General features: G+C 40.7%; 1 protein-coding gene across 3 annotated transcripts; it reads right to left on the bottom strand.

The window, feature by feature from the left end:
- Positions 1-6,199: 6,199 nt before the first annotated feature.
- Positions 6,200-10,282, bottom strand: LOC103405139 (transcription factor PIF4-like). 3 transcript variants are annotated; one of them, XM_008344102.4, is made up of 9 exons: positions 10,144-10,282; positions 9,437-9,529; positions 8,397-9,288; positions 8,205-8,309; positions 8,055-8,120; positions 7,898-7,963; positions 7,522-7,815; positions 7,279-7,408; positions 6,200-6,634 (listed from the first exon to the last, which is right to left on the bottom strand). In XM_008344102.4, exons 2-9 carry the CDS (start codon positions 9,505-9,507, stop codon positions 6,630-6,632), a joined length of 1,629 nt encoding a protein of 542 aa, XP_008342324.2. In that variant the 5' UTR covers positions 9,508-9,529; positions 10,144-10,282; the 3' UTR covers positions 6,200-6,629. The 3 variants fall into 3 exon arrangements, with proteins under 3 accessions (XP_008342324.2, XP_070672749.1, XP_070672750.1); XM_070816648.1 differs by having other exon boundaries at positions 10,099-10,238; XM_070816649.1 differs by having other exon boundaries at positions 9,902-10,218.
- Positions 10,283-25,737: the final 15,455 nt, after the last annotated feature.

Here is a 25,737-nt window from a genome sequence, read left to right on the forward strand (position 1 = left end):
CTTCGTCATTGGATTAAGAAAAAGGCTATCGATAAAACAATCGCCGAGGACTTGTTCTAAAGATTTACATGAACTTGTTCAGTGGTAATGAATCTAAGAAAATTGCTTCGATCCCACCAATTACCATTTACTAACTGTCGTCACTATTAGTACTTGTTTGCCGTTTCTAACACGCAATTCGAAAGTTTCGAACAATTTCCAAGAAATATGACTTTGTCCGCCATTCCTAGGAAACGCATATTGCAGAATGGCATCGCCATTTCAGATCTGCATCTGGTTTTAACCAGGCTTCCCCAAACTAAGATTTCTAAAACGCACCGCTTCCAAGTAACACCGACTCTGGCCGCCATTCCCAGGGAACACATATTGCAGAATGGCATCACCATTTCGGATCTGCAGCTGGTCTTGACCAGGTTTCCCCAAACTGAGATTTCTAAAACAGATCGCTTCTAAGTAACACCGACTCTACCCACCATTCCCAAGGAACGCATGTCGCAGAATATCGATCTGATGTTGAAAGTCGTTCAACAATTCGAACATGTCACTGATAAGGCACAATCCCGACATGAATTCTTGTATTTCAACCAGAAGATGACAATTCATACAAAGAAAGATTTGCACAATTGTGCCGAAAGACAACAAATATGGAAGTTGTGACATCCAAATGATGTCATAACCTACACAATAAGAGAATTGTAGAGAATCCTAAGTATGCTCTGAACAAACCTTGCTTTGATACCAATCTGACACGCCCCGATCCCGATATTCTTCGAATACCAGGATAGGCATGTGCTGGCCTAACCCGAGGGTGATGAAAGCCATTTATTGAATGCAAATGTTGAGAATAAGGAATAAATAAGACTTATAAGTATAAAAAAATTAAAGAATATGCATTTAAGGAACGTGTTCAAAGCACACATCTAATCTAGAATACTACAAGAATTAATGTAAAATTTAATGAACAAAGGAGTAGGTCCTACACCAAGAGGACTCGAAGATGCCGTTGCGGAAGTGCCTTAACGCCGAGATTGTATGCCTCAATTCTAAGTCCTGAATGGGGGCACAAAACAAAGGTGAGTGGACCAAGTTTATATATACAATAATAATAAAACGGTTATCAAGATACTAACCCCCACAGTTTATATAAAGAAAACTACTAGTATAATAAGTGATAGCTTTACTGAAAATCCTAGCATGCCAAAAATATCTCAACATGTATAACGCGGAAAAAAACGTCATATAAATCATCGCGCGTATAGTCTCGTAGATCATCTCGTAAGCGTGGTGTGCTGCTAGTAAGATCATCGAATAAATATAACTTCCGGCCCTATACCAGTATCGTGGTCTCTGCTCCCGTAGCCAGAGATTACCAACTCCCAGCCCAATGCCTACTCCGTGTCCCTCAGCCCGTAACTAGGGATTATTTCTCCCGGCCTATCTGCCAACACCAGATCCTCACCCCAGGCGGCATAGTGTCCACTAGGTACGCACAAATAGTTACGCCTCTCACAAATAACCACTTCATAGTATAAAGTCATCCATCGTCTATACTATAAAGAGGGGTTTCTAAAACATTTTCTAGCATCATATCGTCATCCATCAGATAGTCTACCAGTTCATGGTTTTTATAGAAAATACGATATATTAAAATATAGCTCAATATAGGTTAATAATTAATTCCTTACAAAATAACGAGACGATAATCAACATTTCAATAAGCATGTTTAACATAAAATCATTTCATAAACTCGTAAAGCATGCATTTCATTTATGCAAATAAACTATAAAATTATGTCAATTTTAGAAGGGGTCACTCACAGATACTCTGTAGCAGTAAAGTTGTGCAGAAAAGGATTTAGGAAATCCCCACTAGCAACTTTACCTAAGCACAAAAATGTACAATTTATCAAACTACCCAACTATAGAATTTCAAGAATTGGAATGGGTCTTGGATTTGGATCCGGATTAGGGTTTAGGTTTAGGTTAAATAAAGTTATGACCTATTGGGTTTTGGTTTTGGATAGGTTTAGGAACAAAAAGGGTGGTTTAGGCTTGAGCCCAAACCCACACACAATACACACCAGCACACTCACATGCGTGCACAGCACACATGTACACATGCACTGCACAACACACACATACACACACACGTGCACGGACACACACACACACACCACGCGCACACACACAACACACACACGCACAACACTTACAATCAGCCCAACACACACACAAACACAATCCTCAGCCCAAAGCAAGGCACGACCCACACACACACCACACAGTCCATGCAAAGCACGACCCAATACACACACACACACACACACTCACTGAGCCCAAAACACACACACTGAGTCCATGCATGACACGGCCCGCAGGCCAAATAACTAAAAGGGAACTGGGCCGGCCCAAGTAAGGGCTAAAGCTCGTGGGTGCTTTGAGAATCCTGGTGGCTTGTGGGGTGTTGGGGAAGGACACCGGATAGTTTGATCGGAATTCGTCCCGATTCCGATTTGCACCTAAAACTAAGTAAAAATAGGAAGTTAAAACATAAAAATGATGATGAGAGAGAAGGGAAGCAAGATTTTACCACAAATAGACTCAATTGGGGTCGAGATTGGCCGAGTTTAATCCCTGAGCTCGCCAAATTTTCGTGCCGAGTTTTGGAAGAACAAAATTATATGCATGCAAGGTTTAAAAATACAAAATCACACTCCAACTTTATCTCAGTTTAACCATAACCAACACCAAACAAAGGAGACAATCTAAATATACCTGAGATAGCAAATTTCCAGAGAGCTCAAGCTCTCGGGTCCACTGGTCACTGCACTCGCAGTGCATCGATGGTGCATGTGAAACCATCATCAGGTTCCCTGAGTCTCAATGATCTCGAAAATGTTGGTTTGGAGTTTGATTTGTGAAGAAATTTGGGTGGAAGTGAGGGTTCTCTCTCTCGGTGTTATAGAGAGAGTGAGTTCGAGAGCTTCAGGAAATGGGAGGGAAGGGAGGAGAGTGAGGGACCGGGGGACAAAGGTTATAAGGTGGGCCCCATGTGGCTCACCAATTTAAGTCCCAAAAATATTTTTTTTTTATTTAAAACTCAACTATTTTTGAAATTAGGGGGTGGGGTGTTACACATTTGTTCTATGTCATAAATAAAACTTACTGACCTGCAATTTGAGCAATGGATTCCATGACATTACTTTTTGTGATTATATAAATTAAATCATGGATCGTAGGTAAAAGAATGGATGTCTACACATATAACTATTCAAATATACTGAAATAGTAATCTTAATTAATTAAATAAACAGAAAACTTCATTTGTCATCAACCAAAGATAAGGTGGTAAAGGACACCAATGATTGAGAGGGGAAAATTTGATTCATAACGATCTAAACCTGGTTGTTAAAATCTTTAAAGTGTTGTACAACGATGGTGATGATTAATGACATGAACATGACTGGATATCAATTTTTCTGTCGATCCAACTTGTGGACAAGACAGAAGCCGAGAAAAAGAAGATGTTCGTGAAAGTTGGCTGGGCTAGAAATGGGACCAATCAGCGATGCCGATCAGTCTTCGTCCACCTTTCCAACATCAAGAAAAAGATATGCAGTGGGGACGACTGAGCTAGAGAGGACATATTAGTAAAAAAGAGAGAGCTGCCCTTTGCCACTACTTCTTCAAATTGTTCCTGGATCATCCCTTGTGGTTATCTGTTTATATGGCTAGATCTTCTGGCGGGCCCCCCATCGGCAATATGTAACAGTTGGGAGGCAATAGTAGTCATGATATGATGATGGTGGTTGTGGTGGTGGTGAGGGCATTGCTATTTGCATTTGAAGTACAACAATGGGAACCTGACATGATCACAGGACCACCCCGAAACCCTCATCCCAAAAGACATAAAATAGGGTACAACTTGGGGAAGTGAGAACAAAATTTCTCTGTTGAAAAGATCTACTAAATTCTGGTGTATGACACGAACATCCATAATTTTTTTTTTCTTTGGTCAAATATGAAGTGAACACGATGATGTGGTGTAAGATGTGCAGTAAAAAATATAAAGATCACAGATGACATTATAAACTGTTGCATACTAAAAACTCTTAAAACTATAGTAGTTAATGTTTACATGTACTGCCTCATATTGCCAATTATACTTTTTTGTGAAGATAAAACCGGTTCATGTAAGCGATTTTTAAGCAAGTTTACTTTTTACGAAAGATGCGATCAATGGGAAAAGGATTCTTCTTAGGGATTCTGCGATAGTGACCGTTCATCGTACATTGTATGGTCAGAAATCATTTTAAAATTTAAAATTAAATATAAGTAGTACCTAACGAAAAGTAACTCCACGATTTACGATGAACGGTCACAATCGCGGATCCTTAGGATCCCTAGGAAAAGTATCCGGCGAAGATCCTTTTCCCGATCAATGAATGTGCTGCGTATAGTTCTACCATGATTAGTGTTAAGTACACTATGATTAGTGTACGTTAGTTCTCATTTTCCTATTCCTCCTAGTGAATTTTTTAGGAACTTGGAAAGATGACAATGAACCCCACCCACTTGTTAGAATATAATGATATCTCATGCATGTCGGAGAAAGCAGAAATCCTTCTTGCTGGAAAGGGGAATGAGAATTTGATCAATTATTTTATAGTTTATAATGATGATGGGAGACAAGCGTCAATCATGCACGTCAACACGTAATTAGTCATTGTTATCTAAACCCTAATCCTGAAATCCTAATAGGCATTTACGCTGCAGATGTACGTCCCATTGCTGAGTGCAAGTAGTGGATGCCAATGCATGAGGCAAAGTGAACCCACCACATATAAGATACTTGGGGTACCAAAACGTAAGTTTATCGGCCATCGGTGCATGTCACGAGGCCCACATGGTATAAATAATTTGATAGTTGTTCACTTAACTAGGTGATTTTACTTAACATGTCTCATCAAAATATTAAACATATACTATCTTTGTAGTAAAGTTCTAAAAATCGATCAAAGAAACTCCTAGACATAAGGCAGCGACCATCTGCCTCTATTAGGCCCTAGGTAGGCTGGACGGTTTGATGAGTTTTTTTATTTATTTTAAATATTTAAAATAAAGTGATTACGGTTTAAAATTGTCTCAATTTCTCTCTCTAGTTTCTTCCTCACCTTCCACAACCATCTAGAATCTTCGATTTCAAGAAGACACAAAATTGTTGATATAGAAATGCCTAGGAATCCTTTTAAGTATATAAGTAGGGCACTTATTTACATGTTATATTATAAATCTAATTAAATAAAAACGTCTTATGCCCTCGACTACCGCCTAACAATTTTTAGACACATAGTATAGTTGATTAGAAACTAATATAGAGTTGAGTCTAAATTAGTCACATATTGATTGACTGGTTGTTGATGCATGTAGAACCCACGTTACATCAACAACTAGCTAGAAGTTGCCCACTTGCATGCAAGAAGTGACTGCCCTTAGCATTTCTGGCCGTCACTCTAAGGAGACAGTAACTTTGTGGTAGTTGTTGACTTGAAACCAAAATGCTAAAAATGCAAAAGCACAAGCTCTATGACAAGTGTCCAATTCAAATCTCTCAAACGTTAAAGGCAATTAACTTGGATCCCAAGTCAAATTATGCAATAAAAGGATAAGTCCTGCAAGCCATGTGCATGAACCTGGAGTTTTATGACTACGTAACATGGAAGTTTACAGATAAAAGGGTATCCCATATCAGCAGGAAGTAGTTGGCTTTGCCTTTATTTTGATTCCAAAACCACTACTTACTTTCAATTCATTTCAGCTTGACTTAGAGAACAAGATATATAAAGCTTGAGAGGACTATTGATGCTCAACGTTAAAAACAACAGGCAATAATTTCATCAGTGCTAATCGAACTCAGAATTTCGGGTGCAAATGTAGAATGCATGTTCAATGCTCTTTATCAACTGAGCAGCAAGTCTTTTGAAACATATCATAACACGTTTTGAACTGTAAATACAACATTTATAAACTAAATTTACCAAAAAAAATATTTATTTTAAAGGTAAGAAAAGAAAAGCTTATGTGATTCAACTTTATTTTTTTATTCATTTGTGTTTTCCAGTTCCTCCATATATCTGCAGTGACAGACATAAGGTCCTCACGGCAAACATAAGCATAAAGGTGCAAACAAAGAAAACACTTGAGGAAACATATTTCAGTTTCCATTAAAAAATTAAGGCATCCTTTTATAAAAGGAACATCAATGAGCAGCAATATTATGCCTGTGTTTTATACATTTTTATGAGGCATGAAATACCATCTTGCTTTTTTGCCCAGAGTAAACTCAATTCAGAAAGCTACACAACTAGTCTTGTGTCCGCTTGTAGGGTTTTGGAACCAGTTCAACGCCAGATTGAGATGTTTGAACTCTTGCAGTAGTTGTTCGTCGGTATATAAGTACGAGAAGTGACTTCGAATCATCTAAGAGGTAAGATCATGCGATCAGTGTAAGCGAAAAAATGTCCAAATATTCAACAACTTTTGCCACCTTCAATTATACGATCTTGTTAAATACGCCAGCTAGGGTGGACCATATATAGAGATGAGATAAGCATATGCATCCTCTCTCGTTAACCTGTTAACATCAGAAAAAAGAAGTGTGTCGATTGAAATTAGTATGAAAGTGACACTTATGGCATCAATGATTCAACCAAACAAAACTGTTTTTAACATATTATCAGTAAAAAAGAAGAGGCAGAAGAAGAATTCAAATTAGTGTAAGATGTGGAAAGAACTAATGGTCTATATATCTAGCAAATGATACTGTCAAAATTTGAGATAGACGAACCAACAGGTGTAAATTTTTTTATACAAGGTCTTGGTACAATTAGTGATGGAACCATTAATTGTATATTGTATTTTATGTTGTCAATTGTCCGGCGTGAGATTCTTACATTCTTGAACGGATATGAGCCTCTGTACTGCACAACAAGACCCCTTAGAGAGAAGTAAGAAGTTTGTGACCATTCACTTTCTTGAGAGATGGTAATGAAGATAAGGTGGGAAATGAACTCAAAGAATTCAACCCAAATTCATCACACAGCCCCTGATTTTGACAGCCATTTAAACATGTAGGAATCCACTTACTAGGGTTCACAGAACTTCTTTAAATAAATTATTTCTTTTAAGTTTAAAAAAGGTAAAGGTTATGCATGCTTCTTGTTAAAATAAAAAATAAAAAGTGATTATTATAAGATAAAGTGCTTGTAAGTGACTTACTCATTCTTCCACTTAAAGGGTCATTAGTTGCAGCTCCTACCCCGAAAGGTCCACTGCTGACACCATTTGCTGCCATCATCTGATTATTCTGTTGTACAGGTCGGGAGCCAAATCTGAACATATTCATCGGCTACACGAAAATTTCGATATGACAGAAATGAAAATCGTTTGAGTTAAGATAATTAACGACAACAAATATTTGTGTCTATGGCAAATAATTTACTCAAGACTAAGAACACAAACCTGAGACATAGTCTGCATGTGATGGAAGTTCATGAGACGCGCGTATTGCTCCTGAAAAGAGGGATTTTGCACCTGGTTGTGGTAATCAACGGGATTCAAGACCGGTGGTTGGCACATTACAGTCTGGTTTGGTGCTGGAGCCACATTCATACACTGATCAACGAGCGGGTGCCTAGGTAGACGCACCGGATTGTGCATAGCAGGCAAGGCCGGCGGTCCCATTCCCATTTGGGAAATATAGTGCTGCACTCCCGGAAACATCATTGGTGCCATCCCGCTTCCCATCCAAATTACCTGAATCAACAAGAAAAACTGTTAGTAGCTTGAGCTACAAACAATATAGGACCAGTTTCGGTTTTTTTAGGGGACGTTGTACCTGAAGTTGCATCTGAAGTGACTTCAAGTATTCAATTGCCTCATCTAACATTGATGCTTTATCTGTCTGAAAAATTAAGAACCAAATCAGTCAAAAATATTTATAATTAGATGAGAATTAAGAAACTATTAAAGGGGTTGTAAGAAAGTAAATTCACCTTGTTAGAATGAGGTATAAGCTCTTGCAATGCTCTCATTTTCTCGTTAATCCGATCTCTCCGTCTCTGCACGAATGAACAAGTTATTACAAAGAAAAGAAGTGAAAAATTCCGAAACTTTGTAATGCTAGGGAACTTCAAAAATCCTACCCTTTCTGAGAGGTTATGGACTTCAGCAGCACGACTCCTCCTGGTCGATCCTGATCGATGCGCTGACTTACTTCCTGCAGCTGAAGCTGACTCAAGTTCAGCAGCCTAAAACATAAGTAAAATCTTATTAATCGGGCGAAAAATCATAGATATTACAAATCATGTGTTGGAAAGAGGGTTTTAAGTTTTTACCTCACTTTGGCACTCCGAGTCCTCTGCATCTCTAACCTTTCTCTTGTTGCTGTTGACAACATTAGACTGCTTTCCTCCTCTGCCAAAACTACTTCCAGAACCACCAGAAGACGAAGTAAGCGTTTGATCAAGCGTATCTGTTTTCCCCGTCTCGCTCTGAGGCATTATCTTATGAACATTGTCATAGAAATGTCCAGCCGATAAACCAGTGGTTCCATCACAATTGCTTGAAGCCCTGCTCACATCAAGTTCATTTAGAACTTGGTTGCTACCAGCATAACTCGAACCAACCGTCATCACAGAACACTCTCTAACCTCCGCTTGAGCTAAATCTCCGGCCTCTTTCCCTCCTAACTGTCCTCTGGAAGATCCTGCAGAAAGCTTTCCCGGGGTTGCAAATTGCGCAAAATTAACTATTTTCCCCAAGCCTCTATTTTGGTTCGGCTGATCAGTTGAATTAATGTAGTGGTATCTTGGAGGAGGCATTGGATTTGCAGGGTATTCCACACCAGCAGAGGACTTAACATTAGGCTGCGGTGAATTGGAAACAAGACGCCCGGTGTCAGAAGCATCAAACTTGTCTCCCTCAAACTGTTTGATTGGCTTGTCAAGCTCAATTGGACCACAGGAATGCAATTCAGAGAAAAAATGGGAGCAAAACTCTTTGTCGAAAGAATCCTCAAGCGGGTAGTGGATAAGCGAAACTGTGTCATCATCTTGAATCAGACTACCTGAATTCCCATACAACCCACCAGACCTTATTGATTGCTGATCATGTTTCTGAACTTGTCTCGGTTGATCATTCGGATTAAGACTTGGTTTTCGATGCGTTTGGCTGTTCAAAACTACTTGCCCATTTCTCCACAAGAGCTCGACTAGTTCATGGTCTGGCCTGCAAAATATTTCCCCCCCCAATCAACATAGCTCAACATGTATGATATGGAAAACATTGTTTGACCTCAAATATCGAAAATATTTTGCAATCTCAAACAAAATACGGAGGGAGGCGATAACTTGCGAAGAGAGAAAGAGATACAGACCCCATTGATTTCTTTTGGTTGGTCAAGGGGAGATCAGCCTCAAAGTTCCCCTCAGGAATGCAAGAATTCATGTCTCTGAGCAGACAGAAATTGCTGCAAAACAAAGAAAGAAGACAGATTTAGATGATTGCAAATGATTCAGAACTACTATAACTAGAAGTTGTGAAATCTTAACAACTTAAAAAATATACTTAGTGATTTAGATGGTCAACTGACTAAATAATTCATTAACCAAAACAATAAACATTAAAAATCTGGCTGCATACCAGAAATGGAAACAATCCTAAGAAAAGGGATGAGAAGGAAGCACCAATATAGAACTACAAAACTTTATATCATGTTTACTACACCACATAAAGTTTGTGGATTAAAAAATTCAGAAGCCAATTAGACTCTTCAATCTTCATCATTAAAGTACTGATTAACAAAAAATGATTAAAAAATTGAGAATAAAATAATACCCACATAAAAATAGAGGGAAAATGGAGGAATTTCAACTTGAAAATTGCAGTTGAAAATAGATAAGAAAGAATAAAGAAGATAATGACATGAAAAAAAAACCCCAAAAACGAAAATTTCTTTTAGCATAGAAAATTGGAAACCCAGAAGGGCAATGAGAAATAAAAGAAAACCCAGAAGCAGAAAATGGAATAGGAAAGCAACCCTGGTCCAAAGCACTTCTCTTGAACTGGAAACCGAAGGCTTACAGTATAAGCTCTAAACTGCTGTTGTGAAAAGCACTTCTCTTTCTCTCACCCCCTCTCTTTGTGTGTGTGAGGTTGTGAGGTGAGCTCGGAGGGCAACAAGAAACTGGGAAACCGACCAAATTAAGAGACGTTTAACAACAGTTAGAATTAAGACAGGGACTTGTCACAGAGAGCAGGGATTGGCTAGTAACACATAGAGCTACATATTTCTACAGAAACCTATGCCATTACGCCATGTGGCAGTTACCCAGTTGTGGTATGCTGAAAACGTGTGGATGGGTCACTTTTTGAGTGCTCTCAGTCCCTGGTAGAATGCGGGATGGTTTGGAAAATGGATGACTGGGATTGGTTATTTTAAAAGAAAAATTAATAGAAATAGTTTGAAATTTTTGAGTTTTAAGAATAAGCATAAAATAAAAGGTAAAATGAATAGTATCAAGATTGATTTTTTAATATAAAAATATAATTTTTTGACAAACTGAACAATATCAAAAGTTTTTCGTTAAATTTTTTTTTTAAAACAGCCAAATCTAGAACTCGAAGGGCAATCAATATGTGATCTGATAATTTGTGAGGATGATGCCACGTGTGCATGGCAGGAAATAGTTTATTGGGCAATGATGAGGGACAAGATTGTCAGAGGCAAAGTTTTTGTTGACAGCTTGGCATGGTTGGCAATTTTTTAAGTTGCTGGACGATGCAATTGCAAATCTGCACTTATCCTATTCTTATCTCCATGAAAGTTAGATGCAAGGAAAAATGAAAAGCTATAAAGTCAACTTTTTTCCTTCTTTCTCAGATTTGAGTTATGTCTAAGAGTTGGAAAAATGAATTAGTCAGATAAATATTAAGTTGGTAGAGAGCTAACTCTTGAATATAATCACGTGACGAAGAATACATAAAGATATGATATTTGTGGGACGGAATTTCTCTATAAGATAAAGGAATATATACTTAGAAGAATAGAATTAAAGATGGTATACCTTGAAGTTTGTCTATACAAGCATTAGACTTGGTATCCATTTTGGCAAATACAAAAGTAGAACTACATAAAAGAAGTATGGACCATGTTTAATCCATTTGTTCACTTGGAAGGAATAATCATCTCCCTCTGAAACACGAGTTTCATACATGTAATCAAGAATTTAAATTCGTTAGTCATTTTCTAAACCATTCATCACGTAACTTGTCATAAGTACATACATAATAGTGATATAGAGTGATAAAGAATCAAGAATATATTACCGGTTGCACACGAGTTTTTCCACCTTGGAAGCCAACACTTGTCATAAATAATGGAGGTAGCGGACCTATTGATCCAAGCTAGAATGTTACGGAGGATGGTGGCCTGTTGAATCTGCTAGCAGATCATGTTTTACATTTTCATGTGAATCAACATAAGGACAAACGTGAATCATGATCAATATCTTGAACAGGCAAGGCCCAAGTCTAAATGAGAAAACTGTTGAATTTTGGAGCAAAATCTTGTAGCTATTGTTAGCTTTCATTAGTCGGTAGCGTTTGTTGGCTAGAGGGACTAGAATTTTGTGCAAGTATATGCACAAGGCTATTAAGTACTAGCTCATAAAGAGGGTAGACATATGTCATGTTTAGCTATAGAAAACAAAAACTGAAATAATTTTGAATATTGACTTTCATCTGTAATCTATTACTTAAAATCTTCGGAATCAGATCAACTAGAGGAACTAGTTGGTAACATTTTCAAGCAAGTAACAAACACGCAAGTAAGGGAATAGAATTTAACTTCTTATATGTAAGGCGTCATTTATTTTTACCTGTAAATCACAGTTTGACAAATATGAAAAAACAACTCATTCAGTTCACGAAGAGAAAGTACTTGGGCATACGTAAAACTATGACTTATATGCAAGAAGCAGTGCTTCCTTACGAGTAATGAGGAATGACATGTAAGAAGCCAATTATTTTCTCACAAATGGAGTTTTAGCCCATTTTTTGGGTTTTACAGACCGCCCACCAAGAGAGATTATCTGCAACGGAACTCAAACTTACACTTTGGTCTAACAAAGAGAATGATCATTACCAGCTCAACGATTGCCCAACCTACGAGTTAACAGAGTTAATGTTGTTATCAGTATAGGCATGGTTAGGCCTACGTACCATTTAGCTGTTACTTTAATATCAAGTTAGAAGGCTAGTTAATGCGTATCAGCAAGGTACATGTTGATGCACAAAATCAGTGGGGACTTTGGTACAACAGAAAGTGTTAAGTTTATGACCTTCGCTAGATTGCTTCGATCACTAGTGTGGATAAGTATGTAAATGGATAGAGACAGGGAAGCAAACACAAGATGTACGTGGTTCACCCAGATTGGCCACGTCCACGTAGTAGAGGAGTTCTCATTAATTGTGAAGGGTTTACACAAGTACATAGGTTCAAGCTCTCCTTTAGTGAGTACTAGTGAATGATTTGGTACAAATGACATTAGGAAATATTGTGAGAGAATGATCTCTATTTATAGAAGAGAGTTTCTAGTTTCATTCTGACATTGACACGTGTCGTGTTGTGATTGGCTTCTGATGTTGACACGTGTCGCGCTACGATTGGCTTCTAATGTCGACACGTGTCGCGCTGTGATTGGCCTCCTGGTTGTAGGGAAACTCTTCTGGGTCCTTGACGGTATAACGTTGACCAGTGCTCAGTAGTTTCGGGATTGGTCAAGTATGGTACAAACAATGCTCCCCTAAGTTCTCGAGTGAGGGAAGCTCCTCGGTTGGAGACTTGCAAGATCCAAACCATTGAGTAATCACGAAACTTCTAAGTACCGAAGTGTGGTATCATTTTCACTTGCCTTATCTGTCTCATACGTAGATGTGGCATCTTCTCTGGGTGGTATCTTTAACCGATGAAGATGCACAAGGTAATGTATCAATTTCACTTGAAGCTTACTTGTAGTTTCGGGCTTGGTCAAGTGCAATACAAAACCCTATAGTAGGAATCCCTCAAGTCGCCGAGCTAGGAGATTTGCCGAAAGAGGTAACAGACAAGGTAAGCAATCAGACTTCCAAGCAAGCAACCTGGATCGGAGATTCGACTTCGGCTTTCGGTTGATTGTTCTCCTTCTCCTTGTGTCGTAAACAGCAACAAGGATAAGGAGAAGCAAATGGAGAAGAGATGATATGAGATACTTTTGTTTTGAAGAAGTAACTTTCCATAGGCTTATTCTTGAACTGGGCTGGAGGGTTTTTTGGTTTCCTCCAGAATATAAGGCCGACTCAAGAATTTGAGGGTCAAAACAAGTCCATCAAATCAAGAGTGCGTTCGACCTTAATGATATGGGATACTTTTGCTGTTTACGAAGTAATAGATGAATCGGCATGTGTTCTGTTGCGCTTGTCTCCACATGCTTCCTTGTATCCTTCTCATTTGCCCTATCTGTTCCTCAGGCAGATGTGGTATCTTTTCTGGAAGCATAAGATGTTGAAGATGAGTACTCGAGAGCACTGCCAGGTAAGTAATCGGGCAAGGGGTTCCAGGCAGTCAGTTCCTGATTGGAAGCTTGATTCTAAGTGTTAACTGATTGCTTTCTTTCTCCTTGTCTTGCAGGTAAGAGCAAGGGCAAAGGAAAAGACAGAGAAAAAGCATGATATGGGATACTATTGCTTTTGACCCTGATGATATGAGATACTCTTGCTCTAGTGTGGCTGGTTTGCATAGGTATTATTGGGGGGGAAGAAAGTTGAGTATTTCAAAAGGCTTCGTTGGGAGTGCCCTCTCAGATATGAGGAAGGGTTGAGCATTTTTGCAAGTCTGCCTGTCCGTGGAGGATGAAGGTCGACATATATAGGAGTCTCCCTAACAACAAGTAGTAATGATATTCCTTTACCCTTCTTGGTCGTAGCAATGTAGTGGAAGTTGCAAGCTTCACGTGTTTTAACTTTGTCAGATCACTTTGAAAAAGCGGTATGTGGTATCTGGAAAGCTGATGTTGCGTGTGAAGATTGCAGACAAGCTTTATCCAAGGAAATCTGGCTCTTGAAGTTCGGAGAGTGATGCCTCTTCGGTTTTCAAACAAACAATCCTGTCGGGGATCTGGCTCTCGAGATTCGGAAAGCGGTGCCTTTTCGATTTTTGAGAAAGCAATCCTGTTGGGAGTCTGGCTCTTGAGATTCGGAGAGCGGTGCCTCTTTGATTTTTTAGAAAGTAATCCTGTTAGGAGTCTGGCTCTCGAGATTCAGAGGGCGGTGCCTATTCGATTTTTGAGCAAGTAATAATGTTATTCCTTTACCCTTCTTGGTCATAGCAATGTAATGGGAGCTGTAGGCTTCACATGTTTTAACTTTGTCAGAGCGCTTTGAAAAAGTGGTCTGTGGTATCTGGAAAGCTGATGCTGCGTGTGAAGATTGCAGACAAGCTTTATCCAAGGAAATCTGGCTCTCAAGGTTAGGAAAGCGTGATGCCTCTTCGATTTTCGAACAAGCAATCCTGTCGGGGATCTAGCTCTCGAGACTGAGAGAACAATGCCTCTTCGATTTTTGAGAAAGCAATCCTGTTGAGAGTCTGACTCTTGAGATTCGAAGAGCAGTGTCTCTTCGATTTTTGAGAAAGTAATAATGTTGGGAGTCTGGCTCTCGAGATTTGAAGAGTGGTTCCTCTTCAATTTTCGAGCAAGCAATCTTGTTGGGAGTGTTTTCTCGAATGTGAGTAAAGGTTGGGCATTTTTGCCAGTCTGCCTTGCCACGGAGCACGGAGGTTAACACACATTGGGACTTTCTAGTTATCAAGCAGTGGTGTTGTTCCTTTACCCTTGTGGGTAAAGTAGGGTAGCTGGACCTTCAAAATTTATGTGTCTAAACTTTGTCAGAGATCTTTGGCAAAGTTATCTGTGGTACCCGATGAGCTGATGTTGCGTGTGGAAAGTGGTGCCTCTTCAAAATCCAGAGAGTGGTGCCTCTTCGAAATCCGGAGAGTGGTGCCTCTTCGATTTTTGAACCAATGGCCCTGTTGCCCTTTCTTTTATAAGGGCATCAATTATGTGCAAATAGTACATTCAGAGAGTTATTGCTTGTAGGAATTTTCCCCTTACTTCAGAGATTTATTGCACCTCATTTCTCCTTCATCATTTATGAGAATGTCTGGCCCATCCGACCGTCGTTTTGACTTGAACTTTGGTGAAGAGGCAGCCATGCCTTCTCAAGACAACATATGGCGCCCATCCGAAGAGCTGATGTTGCGTGTGGAAAGTGGTGCCTCTTCGAAATCCGAAGAGTGGTGCCTCTTCGAAATCCAGAGAGTGGTGCCTCTTCAGAATCTGGAGAGTGGTGCCTCTTCAATTTTTGAACCAATGGCCCTATTGCCCTTTCTTTTATAAGGGCATCAATTATGTGCAAAGAGTACATTCAGAGAGTTATTGCTTGTAGGAATTTTCCCCTTACTTCAGAGATTTATTGCACCTCATTTCTCCTTCATCATTTATGAGAATGTCTGGCCCATCCGACCGTCGTTTTGACTTGAACTTTGGTGAAGAGGCAACCATGCCTTCTCAAGACAACATATGGCGCCTATCCTTCTTATCCCCTACTGGTCCTCGTACCATTGGGGACTCTGTGATGAAGAATGATATGACTGCTGCGTGGTGGCCAGGAACCTTCTCACTCCCAAAGATAACAGACTACTTTCCAAACGGTTTAATGAGTTGGCTGTTAAGGATTCTCTGGCTCTTAGTGTTCAGTGTGCAGGTTCTGTGTCTAATATGGCCCAACGCCTATTTGCTCGAACCCGCCAAGTTGAATCATTGGCGGCTGAAGTGATAAGTCTCAAACAGGAGATCAGAGGGCTTAAGGATGAGAATAAACAGTTGCACAGGCTCGCACATGACTATGCTACAAACATGAAGAGGAAGCTCGACCAGCTGCAAGAATCTGATGATCAGATTTTACTTGATCATCAGAGGTTTGTGGGTTTGTTCCAAAGGCATTTATTGCCTTCGTCTTCTGGGGCTGTACTGCGTAATGAAGCTCCAAATGATCAACCTTTGGTGCCTTCTCCTTCTGGGGTTCTGCCTAGTACTGAGACTCAGAATAATCACCATCTGGTACCTTCTCTTTCTGGGGCTCTGTCGACTGCTGAGACTTCTCCTGAGCAACCTTTGTGAAGGCTCCCTCTTGTTTGTTTATTTTGATTCATGTATATGTACATATTTGTAACTTATCGGAGATATCAATAAAAAAGCTTTGCTTCATTTCAACGTATTGTGTTAAATACACCAAGGTCTTCTTCACTAAGTTCTTTGAATTTTTCCTTTTGTTGAAACTTATATGTTGAAACTTTGTGAGTGAAGCATGTAGGTTGAGGTAATGCTCCCTTAATTTCCCGAGTGAGGAAAACTTCTCGTTTGGAGACTTGAAAAATCTAAGGCACTGAGTGATCGTAAGACTTTCGAGTATCAAGGTGCAGTAGCATATGGTAGGAGTCCCCCAAGTTTTCGGTCGAGGGAGTTGACGAATGAGGCATTTCCTTTCTAAGTGGTAGCCTAAAACTCCTTCTTCATATATATTTGTTATGAAAGTTGTTAGGCCCAAAGAAGATGAGGCCTAGGCAATTTTTTTTTTTTTTCGATTTTTTTTTTTTTTGAATTTTCGAATTTTTGAATTTCTGAATTTTTGAAATTTCAAATTTCCGATTTTTCGAATTTTTGAATTTTCGAATTTCCGAAAAAATAAATATATATATTTTAAAACTTTGTAGGTGAAGCTTTGGTGTTAAAGCTTTGAGGTTGAAGCTTTGTTGGGCACCATAAATTGATTTTGCTTCACACTATCTTGATCAAGATAGTGTGAAGCTTTTGTAGGTGAAGCTTTTGTGTTGAAGCTTTGTAGGTGAAGCTTTTGTGGGTCAAGCTTTTATGGTTATGGGTCAAGCTTTTGTGGGTCAAGCTTTTGTAGGTCAAGCTTTTGTAGGTGAAGTTTTTGTGGGTAAAGCTTTTATAGGTCAAGCTTTTGTGGGTTAAGCTTTTGTAGGTGAAGCTTTTGTGTTAAAGCTTCTGTGGGTGAAGCTTTTGTGTTAAAGCTTTTGTAGGTGAAGCTTTGGAGTTGAAGCTTTGAAGTTGAAGCTTTTGTTTGGTACCATGAATTGATTTTGCTTCACACTATCTTGATCAAGATAGTGTGAAGCTTTTAAGAATTTGTAGTTGTCCTCCATTGATGAAGCTTTTGTTGGTGAAGCTTTGGAGTTGAAGTTTTGGAGTTGAAGCTTTGTAGGTGAAGCTTTGGAGTTGAAGCTTTTGTTGGGTACCATGAATTGATTTTGCTTCACACTATCTTGATCAAGATTGTGTGAAGCTTTTGAGAATTGTGGTTGCCCTCCATTGATGAAGCTCTTGTTGGCACCATAAATTGGTTTTGCTTCACACTGTCTTGATCAAGAGTGTGTGAAGCTTTCTACAGAGGGGAAATGTTTGAAGTAGATGCAAGAGGGATGAATAGCTTGATCTTCGTATGCCGTGCACTGAAGTTGTTGTTGGCTTGCAATAAGACTTTGTTGGTGACTATAACTCTTGTTGGGCTTAAGTGCTCAACTAGTTGAGTTGTCAAGCTTGAGGGTTTTTGATTATTTGTGAATGCTAAGAGTTCACATGTACAAGTTGTACCACTCGTCTTCTGGTAGGTGGAATGAATGGTGAGTTGCTTTGGTCACTTGGTTAGTGGTACGAATGTGAGTTCCTTCTTCCCCTGGTTGGTGGCATGAATGGCAAGTTGCCAAATGATATTAGAGTACGGGTTTTACATTTCATCACCTGGTTAGTGGCATGAATGAGAGTACAGGTTGTACATTTCATCACCTGGTTGGTGGCATGAAGATGAGTTCCTTCTTCACCTGGTTGGTGGCATGAGTGGCAAGTTGCCAAATGATATTAGAGTACGGGTTGTACATTTCATCACCTAGTTGGTGGCATGAAGGAAAGTACGGGTTATACATTTCATCACCTTGTTGGTGGCATGAATGGCAAGTTGCCAAATGATATTAGAGTACGGGTTGTACATTTCATCACCTGGTTAGTGGCATGAATAGCAAGTTGCCAAATGATATTAGAGTACGGGTTGTACATTTCATCACCTGGTTGGTGGCATGAAGGAAAGTACGGGTTGTACATTTCATCACCTGGTTGGTAGCATGAAGATGAGTTCCTTCTTCACTTAGTTGGTGGCATGAGTGGCAAGTTACCAAAAGATATTAGAGTACGGGTTGTACATTTCATCACCTGGTTGGTGGCATGAAGGAGAGTATGGGTTGTACATTTCATCACCTAGTTGGTGAGAATAAGGGCAAGGTGTCTAGGCACAGTATAGCAAATGTCGAATGACACAAAATATGTTGAACCCTTTCAAAGCACAGTTAGCTTATGTATGAATGTGTTGGAATGTATGATTGAACGAATATACTGTGAAGCTGTTCGTTTATTTGTATAGTCTTGTTGACATATACTTAGACTTTGTTTCATGTTGGAAGCATTCATGTTGAAGCTTTGAACCCGAGTGTTTCATTGCTAGGAATGTAAGAGGATTAGGATCGAGTTGTCTAAATCACCTCTTTATTAAATTCATGCCAAATAGTCTTCGTTACATAGGATGCCGAACTGCTGAAGCTTAACACTTGTACAATGTGAGTTTACTTGTAATAGTACTTCAAGTGATCAGCGTTCCATGGATGGCCAAGGGTCTTGCCATCGGAGCTTCTAAGCTTGTAGGAGCCGGGACGACTGATGCCAACAACTTCAAACGGTCCATCCCAGTTTGGACTAAGTGTTCCTTCACTCGGGACTCTGTCGCAGAGTAATCTTTGCTTCAATACCCAGTCCCCCACTTTGAAAGAACGAGGTTTGACCCTTGAGTTATAGTAGTTGGAGATGCGCTGCTTGTAGGCGACATTCCTCAAGTGAGCCTGGTTTCTCGACTAGATCTAAGTTGAGGGTAAGTTGTTTGTCATTTTCGCTTTGCACGTAGTTCTGAACTCGGAACGTTGCTTGCTCAAGCTCAACTGGGACAACTGCCTCTGTACCAAAGGCAAGTGAGAATGGGGTTTCTCTTGTTGATGTCCGATATGAAGTGCGGTATGACCAAAGAACTTAGGGTACAAATTCTGGCCAACAACCTTTAGCCTTGTCCAAGCTGGTTTTCAAAGTTCACTTGATTATTTTGTTGATGGCTTCAACTTGTCCATTAGACTAGGGATGAGCTGGGGAGGCAAAACATAAGTTGATCTTGAACTTAGAGCAGGACATCCTGAACTTATTGTTGTCGAACTGTCGCCCGTTGTTAGTGACTATCGCATTGGGAATGCCGAATCTATAAAGGATGTTCTTCCATACGAAGTTTTCTATTTTTACCTCAGTAATGGTTGCCAAGGGTTCTACTTTGGCCCACTTTGTGAAGTAGTCAATTGCAACGATTGCATAGTGAACTTTGCCCTTCCCTGCAAGCATTGGGCCGATCAAATTAAGTCCCCATTGGGCTAAGGGCCAAGGGCTGATCATAGGAGTAAGCGGCTCGGGAGGGGAGTGAGGAATAGTTGCGTAACATTGACACTTATCATATGAGCGGGATATTCTGATGGCATCTTGGTGGAGTGTTGGCCAGTAATATCCTTGGCGAAAAGCCTTGTGTGCTAGGGATCGAGATCCAGCATGATCTCCGTAGACTCCTTCATGTATTTCCTAAATGACAGTTTTCGCCTCTGCGGGCGTAAGGCATCTTAGGTATGGTAGGTTAAAACCCCGCTTGTAGAGTTGGTCATTAATGATCAAGTAACAGGTAGCCTTGTATCGAATCTGCATAACTTGGACTTTGTCATTTGGAAGGGTGTCATGAGCAAGGAATCTATAAATCGGGGTAATCCAACTATCTCATCATTGTAAGTTGCACACTTCCGCAGCCATGGTTTTTGGTGCTGCCAACAATTCGACCTAAATTTTTCTCCCAATCTTGTCTCCCACCGTTGAGGCGAGGCGAGCCAAAGCATCTACATGACTGTTTGCCGCTCGAGGAATTTGGGTGATCTGGTAGTGGAAGTGCTTGAGCAACAATTGTGTTTGTGCCAGATATGCTGGCATGGAGCTATCCTTAGCGTCAAAGTTGTTGGTGACCTAGTTAACCACCAATTGGGAGTCACTGAAGATATAAATTCGTTTAACCCCAAGGTGTTTGGCCAAACGTAAGCCTGCTAGGAGGGCTTCATATTCGGCCTTATTGTTTGACGCCTTGAATTTGAAACGAAGAGCATACTCCATCGACACTTTGTCAGGGGTCGTAAGAACTAGTCCTGCTTCACAACCCTGTTGGTTGGACGAGCCATCAACATATAGACTCCATGTTAGGGCTATTGGTTCTATTTTCTGAGCTTCTGAGGGTAATGAAATCACTTCTTTAGGCGTAGAAACAATGTCAACAGGATATGTGAAGTCGGCGATGAAGTCTGCCACTGCTTGACCCTTCTCAGCTGGCTTTGGTTGGTAGGAGATGTCAAACTCACCCAATGCTATCGCCCATTTGATCATTCGCTAGGAAGTGTAAGGACTTTGGAGTATTTGTCGAAGATGATGATTGGTATGCACAATGATGGAGTGTACTTGGAAGTAAGGACGAAGTTTTCGAGTAGACATGACCAATGCTAGAGCTAATTTCTTAATGTTGGAGTATCGTGTCTCCGCATCTTGTAAGGTTTTGCTACCGTAGTAGACATGCCGTTCAATATTACCATCTTTTCGAATGAGAACAGAACTTACTGCTGAAGCCGATACAGACAAATAGATAATGAGAGTGTCACCAACCTTAGGTTTGGAGAGCAAATGGGCTTTACTCATGTAGTCTTTGAGGTTCTTGAATGCCTCAGCACATTCATCAGTCCATATAATGTACTTCTTACTTCCCTTAAGTGCTTTGAAGAAAAAAGCACATCTGTCTGTGGCCTTAGAGATTAACCTAGTTAAGGCTGCCACCTTGCCAGTAAGCCTCTGGATGTCTTTTGAAGTTACCGGTTCCTTCATGTCGAGGATTGCTTTGATCTTCTCGGGATTATCCTTAATGCCTCGTTGGCTTATCATGAAGCCTAAAAATTTGCCGAGCCTACGCCGAAGGCACATTTGTTGGGGTTCAACCTCATTCGATACCTTTTCAAAATGATGAAAGTTTCAGATAGGTTGGTAATGTGTTGGTCAGCATGTTTGCTCTTGACTAGCATATCATCAACGTAAACTTCCATGATTTTCCTAATCTGTTCGGCAAACATTGAATTGACCAATCTCTGATAAGTCGCTCCTGCATTCTTTAGGTCGAAGGGTATGACTTTATAACAATATAGTCCCCTGTCAGTAGTGAAGGCTGTGTGTTTTTGGTCCAGAGGGTTCATGAGGATTTGGTTGTATCCTGAGTAAGCATCCATGAAGCTCAGGAGTTCACACCCTGTCGTAGAGTCTATAAGTCTGTCTATGAGAGGAAGAGGAAAGCTATCATTCGGGCATCCTTTGTTTAGGTCGATGTAATCGACACACATTCTCCACAAGACCTTTTGGAGCAGGAAACTTTCCTTGGTCGGATTCTTCTTAACAAGGACAACATTTGCTACCTACGTTGGATAATTGACTTCGCGGACGAAGCCTATGCCTTTGAGTTTTTCAACTTCTGCCTTCATTGCCTCGTACCGTTCAGCATCATAAGATCTTCGCTTCTGTCTCACGGGCTTGGTCTTGGGGTCAATACTTAAGCGATGACAGATTATATCATGAGAGATGCCTGGTATGTCCTCGTATGACCAGGCGAAGACCTCAGTGTTCTCTTGCAAAAAAGAGATCAATGCCAACCGAATGGGTGGTGACAAGGTGGTACCGATCTTCACCATGCGATCCGGATAATCTTTTGAGATAGAGACCTTATCTAACTCTTCAACGGGTTGTGCTTGCTGGGTGAAAGAGTCATCTCGAGGATCATCGGGTTGACTGTTGCCACCGTGAAGATCCAAGTTGGCTTCGTCTGGGCTGGTCTTTATGACTTGGTCATGTATAGAAGGGGTTTCCTTGGGCACATGCAGGTGCTGTTGCTTAACTAAAGTGTTATAACATGATCGTGCGCTAAGTTGATCTCCTCTGATGTAACCATTGCCATAAGGGGTTAGAAATTTCATCAACAACATATGTGTGGATATCATAGCTTTAAGATCATTGATGCATGTGCGTCCGAATATGGCATTGTATGTCGTTGGGCAATCAACCACCAAGAAGTTAGTGGTAATGGTAGTTGTGTAAGGGCCTGTACCAATGGTGAAAGGTAAGTGTATGCTCTCCAAAGGTTGCACGATATCACCGGAGAAGCTTATCAGAGGGGAAATCGAGCGATCGAGCAAGTGTTCAGCTACATTAAGTACCCTGAAAGCTTCAGCAAACATGATATTGACCGAAGCCCACGTGTCTACCAGGATTCGTCATACTTCAAAGTTGGCTATATGAGCTTCCACGATCAATGGGTCGTTGTGAGGGTAGATGATACCTCTTTCTTCCTCAGGGTAGAAACATATTGGATCCCAATTAGGCTTTTGATACTTACCTCCCCTGATGTCTTCCACGTGAAACACTTGGTGGCCAGACTTTAAAGCTCGTTCACTATTTTTCATAGCCCTGTTGGTAGATTTAGATATGGGTGTGCCACCACATATGGAATATATCACATTTACCTGGCGTTGGTTACGGTTACCCCTTGGAGGGTGAAGGAGGAATTGATCAATTTTTCCTTCACGTGCCAAAGCTTCAATATGATCACGAATGGTGATACACTTCTCGCCGTCATGGCCGTTATGCTTGTGGTAGTAGCAAAACGTGCCCGTGTTCTTCGTGGGCTTGTAATCCGAGTGCCTCGGCTTTGGCTTCGATATCAAATGTGCTATGCTGGGGTAAATGGCCACGCATGTCGCATTTAAAGTTGTGTATGCCTCATACCTCGGGGTAGGGGCTGTCCTGACACGTGCTTGACCCACTGTGTTGACTGCCTGGGGTCAGGGATTATCATGGCGATACCCTTGGTTATTACGGTAGTGTCCCTTACTCCTTTTACTAAAATGAGACTGGTGAGGATGGAAATCTTTCCTTTTACCCTGAGATTGATATGTCTGTTGACTTGGCAAAGTATTAAGTAAGGCAGGGGAAGGCACCGCTGCCGTTTGGAAGGTCAAGGTCTTCTCATTTGGTTGGATATGGCTTCCACTCCCTACTTGTTGATAAGGGGTGGTTGTGGGGGGTTTCCCTTGATATGTCCTTGCCTCGGCGGAGGCATGGTTGTAAGCCTGTGCCATCACCTCAGAGTAAGTCTTCTAAGTGTTGGCATTGATCATGTACTTGAAGAAACAATCACGTAGGCCTGCCGTGAAGGCCTTGAGGGCGGTCTTGTCATCTGCCTCAGTGCAGCAAGAATACTCATGGCTAAAACGACCAGCATACTCTCGTAGTGACTTGTCCGGCTTCTGGCGAATAGTGTACAAGTCATCTACAGAATGCAAGCGATCGGTCTGGAAGATGTGTTGAGAGACAAACAGTTTCCTCAGTTCCTTAAATAAGTCTACTGTCTCAGGTGGAAGACGGCAATACTAATTTAGAGCTCCGCCAGAGAGGGTGGAGGGGAAGAGAAGACATCGCTCTTCGTCGGTGTGCATTCGATATGCCATGGTGGACTCAAAAAGGTTAAGGTGTTCAATTGGGTCCTCACTTCCAATATAGAGTTGTAAACCAAGCTTTTGTTTTGTCTTCGCTTGAAGGGGGGTGTCAAGGATCCTCCTTATGAGAGGGCCAGGCCTGGGTTGGTTCCAGTCAGATATCTCGGCCTGACGTTCGGCCTTCAACTTGTTTACTTCCTCAATGAGCTGTAAGACAATGAGGTGTTGAGTGGAGTCATGTACCATTGGGATTTTCTTTCATAAGTCTCCATCGCCTCTTGGAAGTAGAAAAATTTGAGCAAGGGCATGTGATTTTTCCTTGGACTCGCCATACTGACTTCTAGGGCGAGTCTGTCCCTGTACCTTCATGTTCCTCTAGGACATGTCGTTCCTTCCCTAGATTGGTAGCTGGCCTGGGTTGTAGGAGGGGACCGATTTTTTCAAAAACCCTTGGGTCATTGATCTTCGAACATATGTGGAGGGGATTCTCTCGACGTTGCTTTAGGAAGTCTCGGCAGTCACGATAAACAGTTTTCGATCATTCCAACCCTTCTACAAGGAGGTGTCTTCCTCCACTTCTCCTACTTCGGGTCGAAGCAGTTGGGTTGAGAGAAGTCTCATGTTGATCAATGTTTTGATGATTAGCTCGCTCCTCATCAAGGATACCCATGTCGAAGGAAGGTGACCCTCTGTGTTGTGGGGCACCCAGATGATGGTTGATGTCCACAAGGGCAACAAGCTCGCGTGTTTGAGTACGCATAGTTTCGTAGAGCGTCTCAAAGAGCTTCTCATACTGCTCCTGAAGGACCTTATTCTTCATTGCTATCTTGTTGTTTTGAGCTTCTAGCTCATCGACTTTAGCTTGAAAAGCAACCCTCTTTCCTTCCTTCTTTCGTTGTTTCGCACTAGGTGCAAGAGGGGTGTCATTCTGTGTGATGTGGCTTCATTCGCTCCCCATGTTGGAGAGGGATGCCTAGTCAAAAGAGAGTGTATGAATGGTGGAAACCAACTTGACAAAGTTGAAGAGAGTGAGAATAAGTGTCGTTCCCACAGACGACGCCAAATGTTGATGCACAAAATCAGTGGGGACTTTGGTACAACAGAAAGTGTTAAGTTTATGACCTTTGCTAGATTACTTCGGTCACTAGTGTGGATAAGTATGTAAATGGATAGGGACATGGAAGCAAACACAAGATGTACGTGGTTCACCCAGATTGGTTATGTCCATGGAGTAGAGGAGTTCTCATTAATTGTGAAGGGTTTACACAAGTACATAGGTTCAAGCTCTCCTTTAGTGAGTACTAGTGAATGATTTAGTACAAATGACATTAGGAAATATTGTGAGAGAACGATCTCTATTTATAGAAGAGAGTTTCTAGTTTCATTCTGACATTGACACGTGTCGTGTTGTGATTGGCTTCTGATGCTGACACGTGTCGCACTATGATTGGCTTCTGCTGTCGACACGTGTTGCGCTGTGATTGGTCTCCTGGTTGTAGGGAAACTCTTCTGGGTCCTTGACGGTATAACGTTGACCGATGCTTAGTAGTTTCGGGATTGATCAAGTATGGTACAAACAGTACCTATATGCTTTTTTCCCCTCATCTTCCAAGTTATATGTTTGAAATCTTGGATTTATTTTTCAATTTACAAACAAAATGTCTTTATCTAAGTATTTATATGAGCATTTCAATTTATTTTTTAAGTCAAACATTATTTTTTGCCTTGTAAGTCATAACTACTCGTATCTGAAGACGGAAACAGAGAACTGTCATTTGATGTTAGTTCTCTAACCGTATCGTTTCCATATGAAGAAACACTTATGAACTTGTTCTAAGACCACAATGGCAGTGTTAGTGTGACTAAGCTTACTAGTAATAGTGTGGCTATAGATTTGAAATATGTCAAATTTGCTACATCAA

This window comes from Malus domestica, chromosome 17 (genome assembly GCF_042453785.1).
Source record: "Malus domestica chromosome 17, GDT2T_hap1".
NCBI lineage: Eukaryota > Viridiplantae > Streptophyta > Magnoliopsida > Rosales > Rosaceae > Malus > Malus domestica.

Excerpts from the sequence above, each read along its gene's own strand:
- LOC103405139 (XM_008344102.4), bottom strand. The coding sequence starts at position 9,507 with ATGAATTCTTGCATTCCTGAGGGGAACTTTGAGGCTGATCTCCCCTTG. Across the intron at positions 9,289-9,436 it reads AACCAAAAGAAATCAATGGG|GCCAGACCATGAACTAGTCG; the intron begins GTCTGTATCTCT and ends AATATTTTGCAG. Across the intron at positions 8,310-8,396 it reads ACTCGGAGTGCCAAAGTGAG|GCTGCTGAACTTGAGTCAGC; the intron begins GTAAAAACTTAA and ends CTTATGTTTTAG.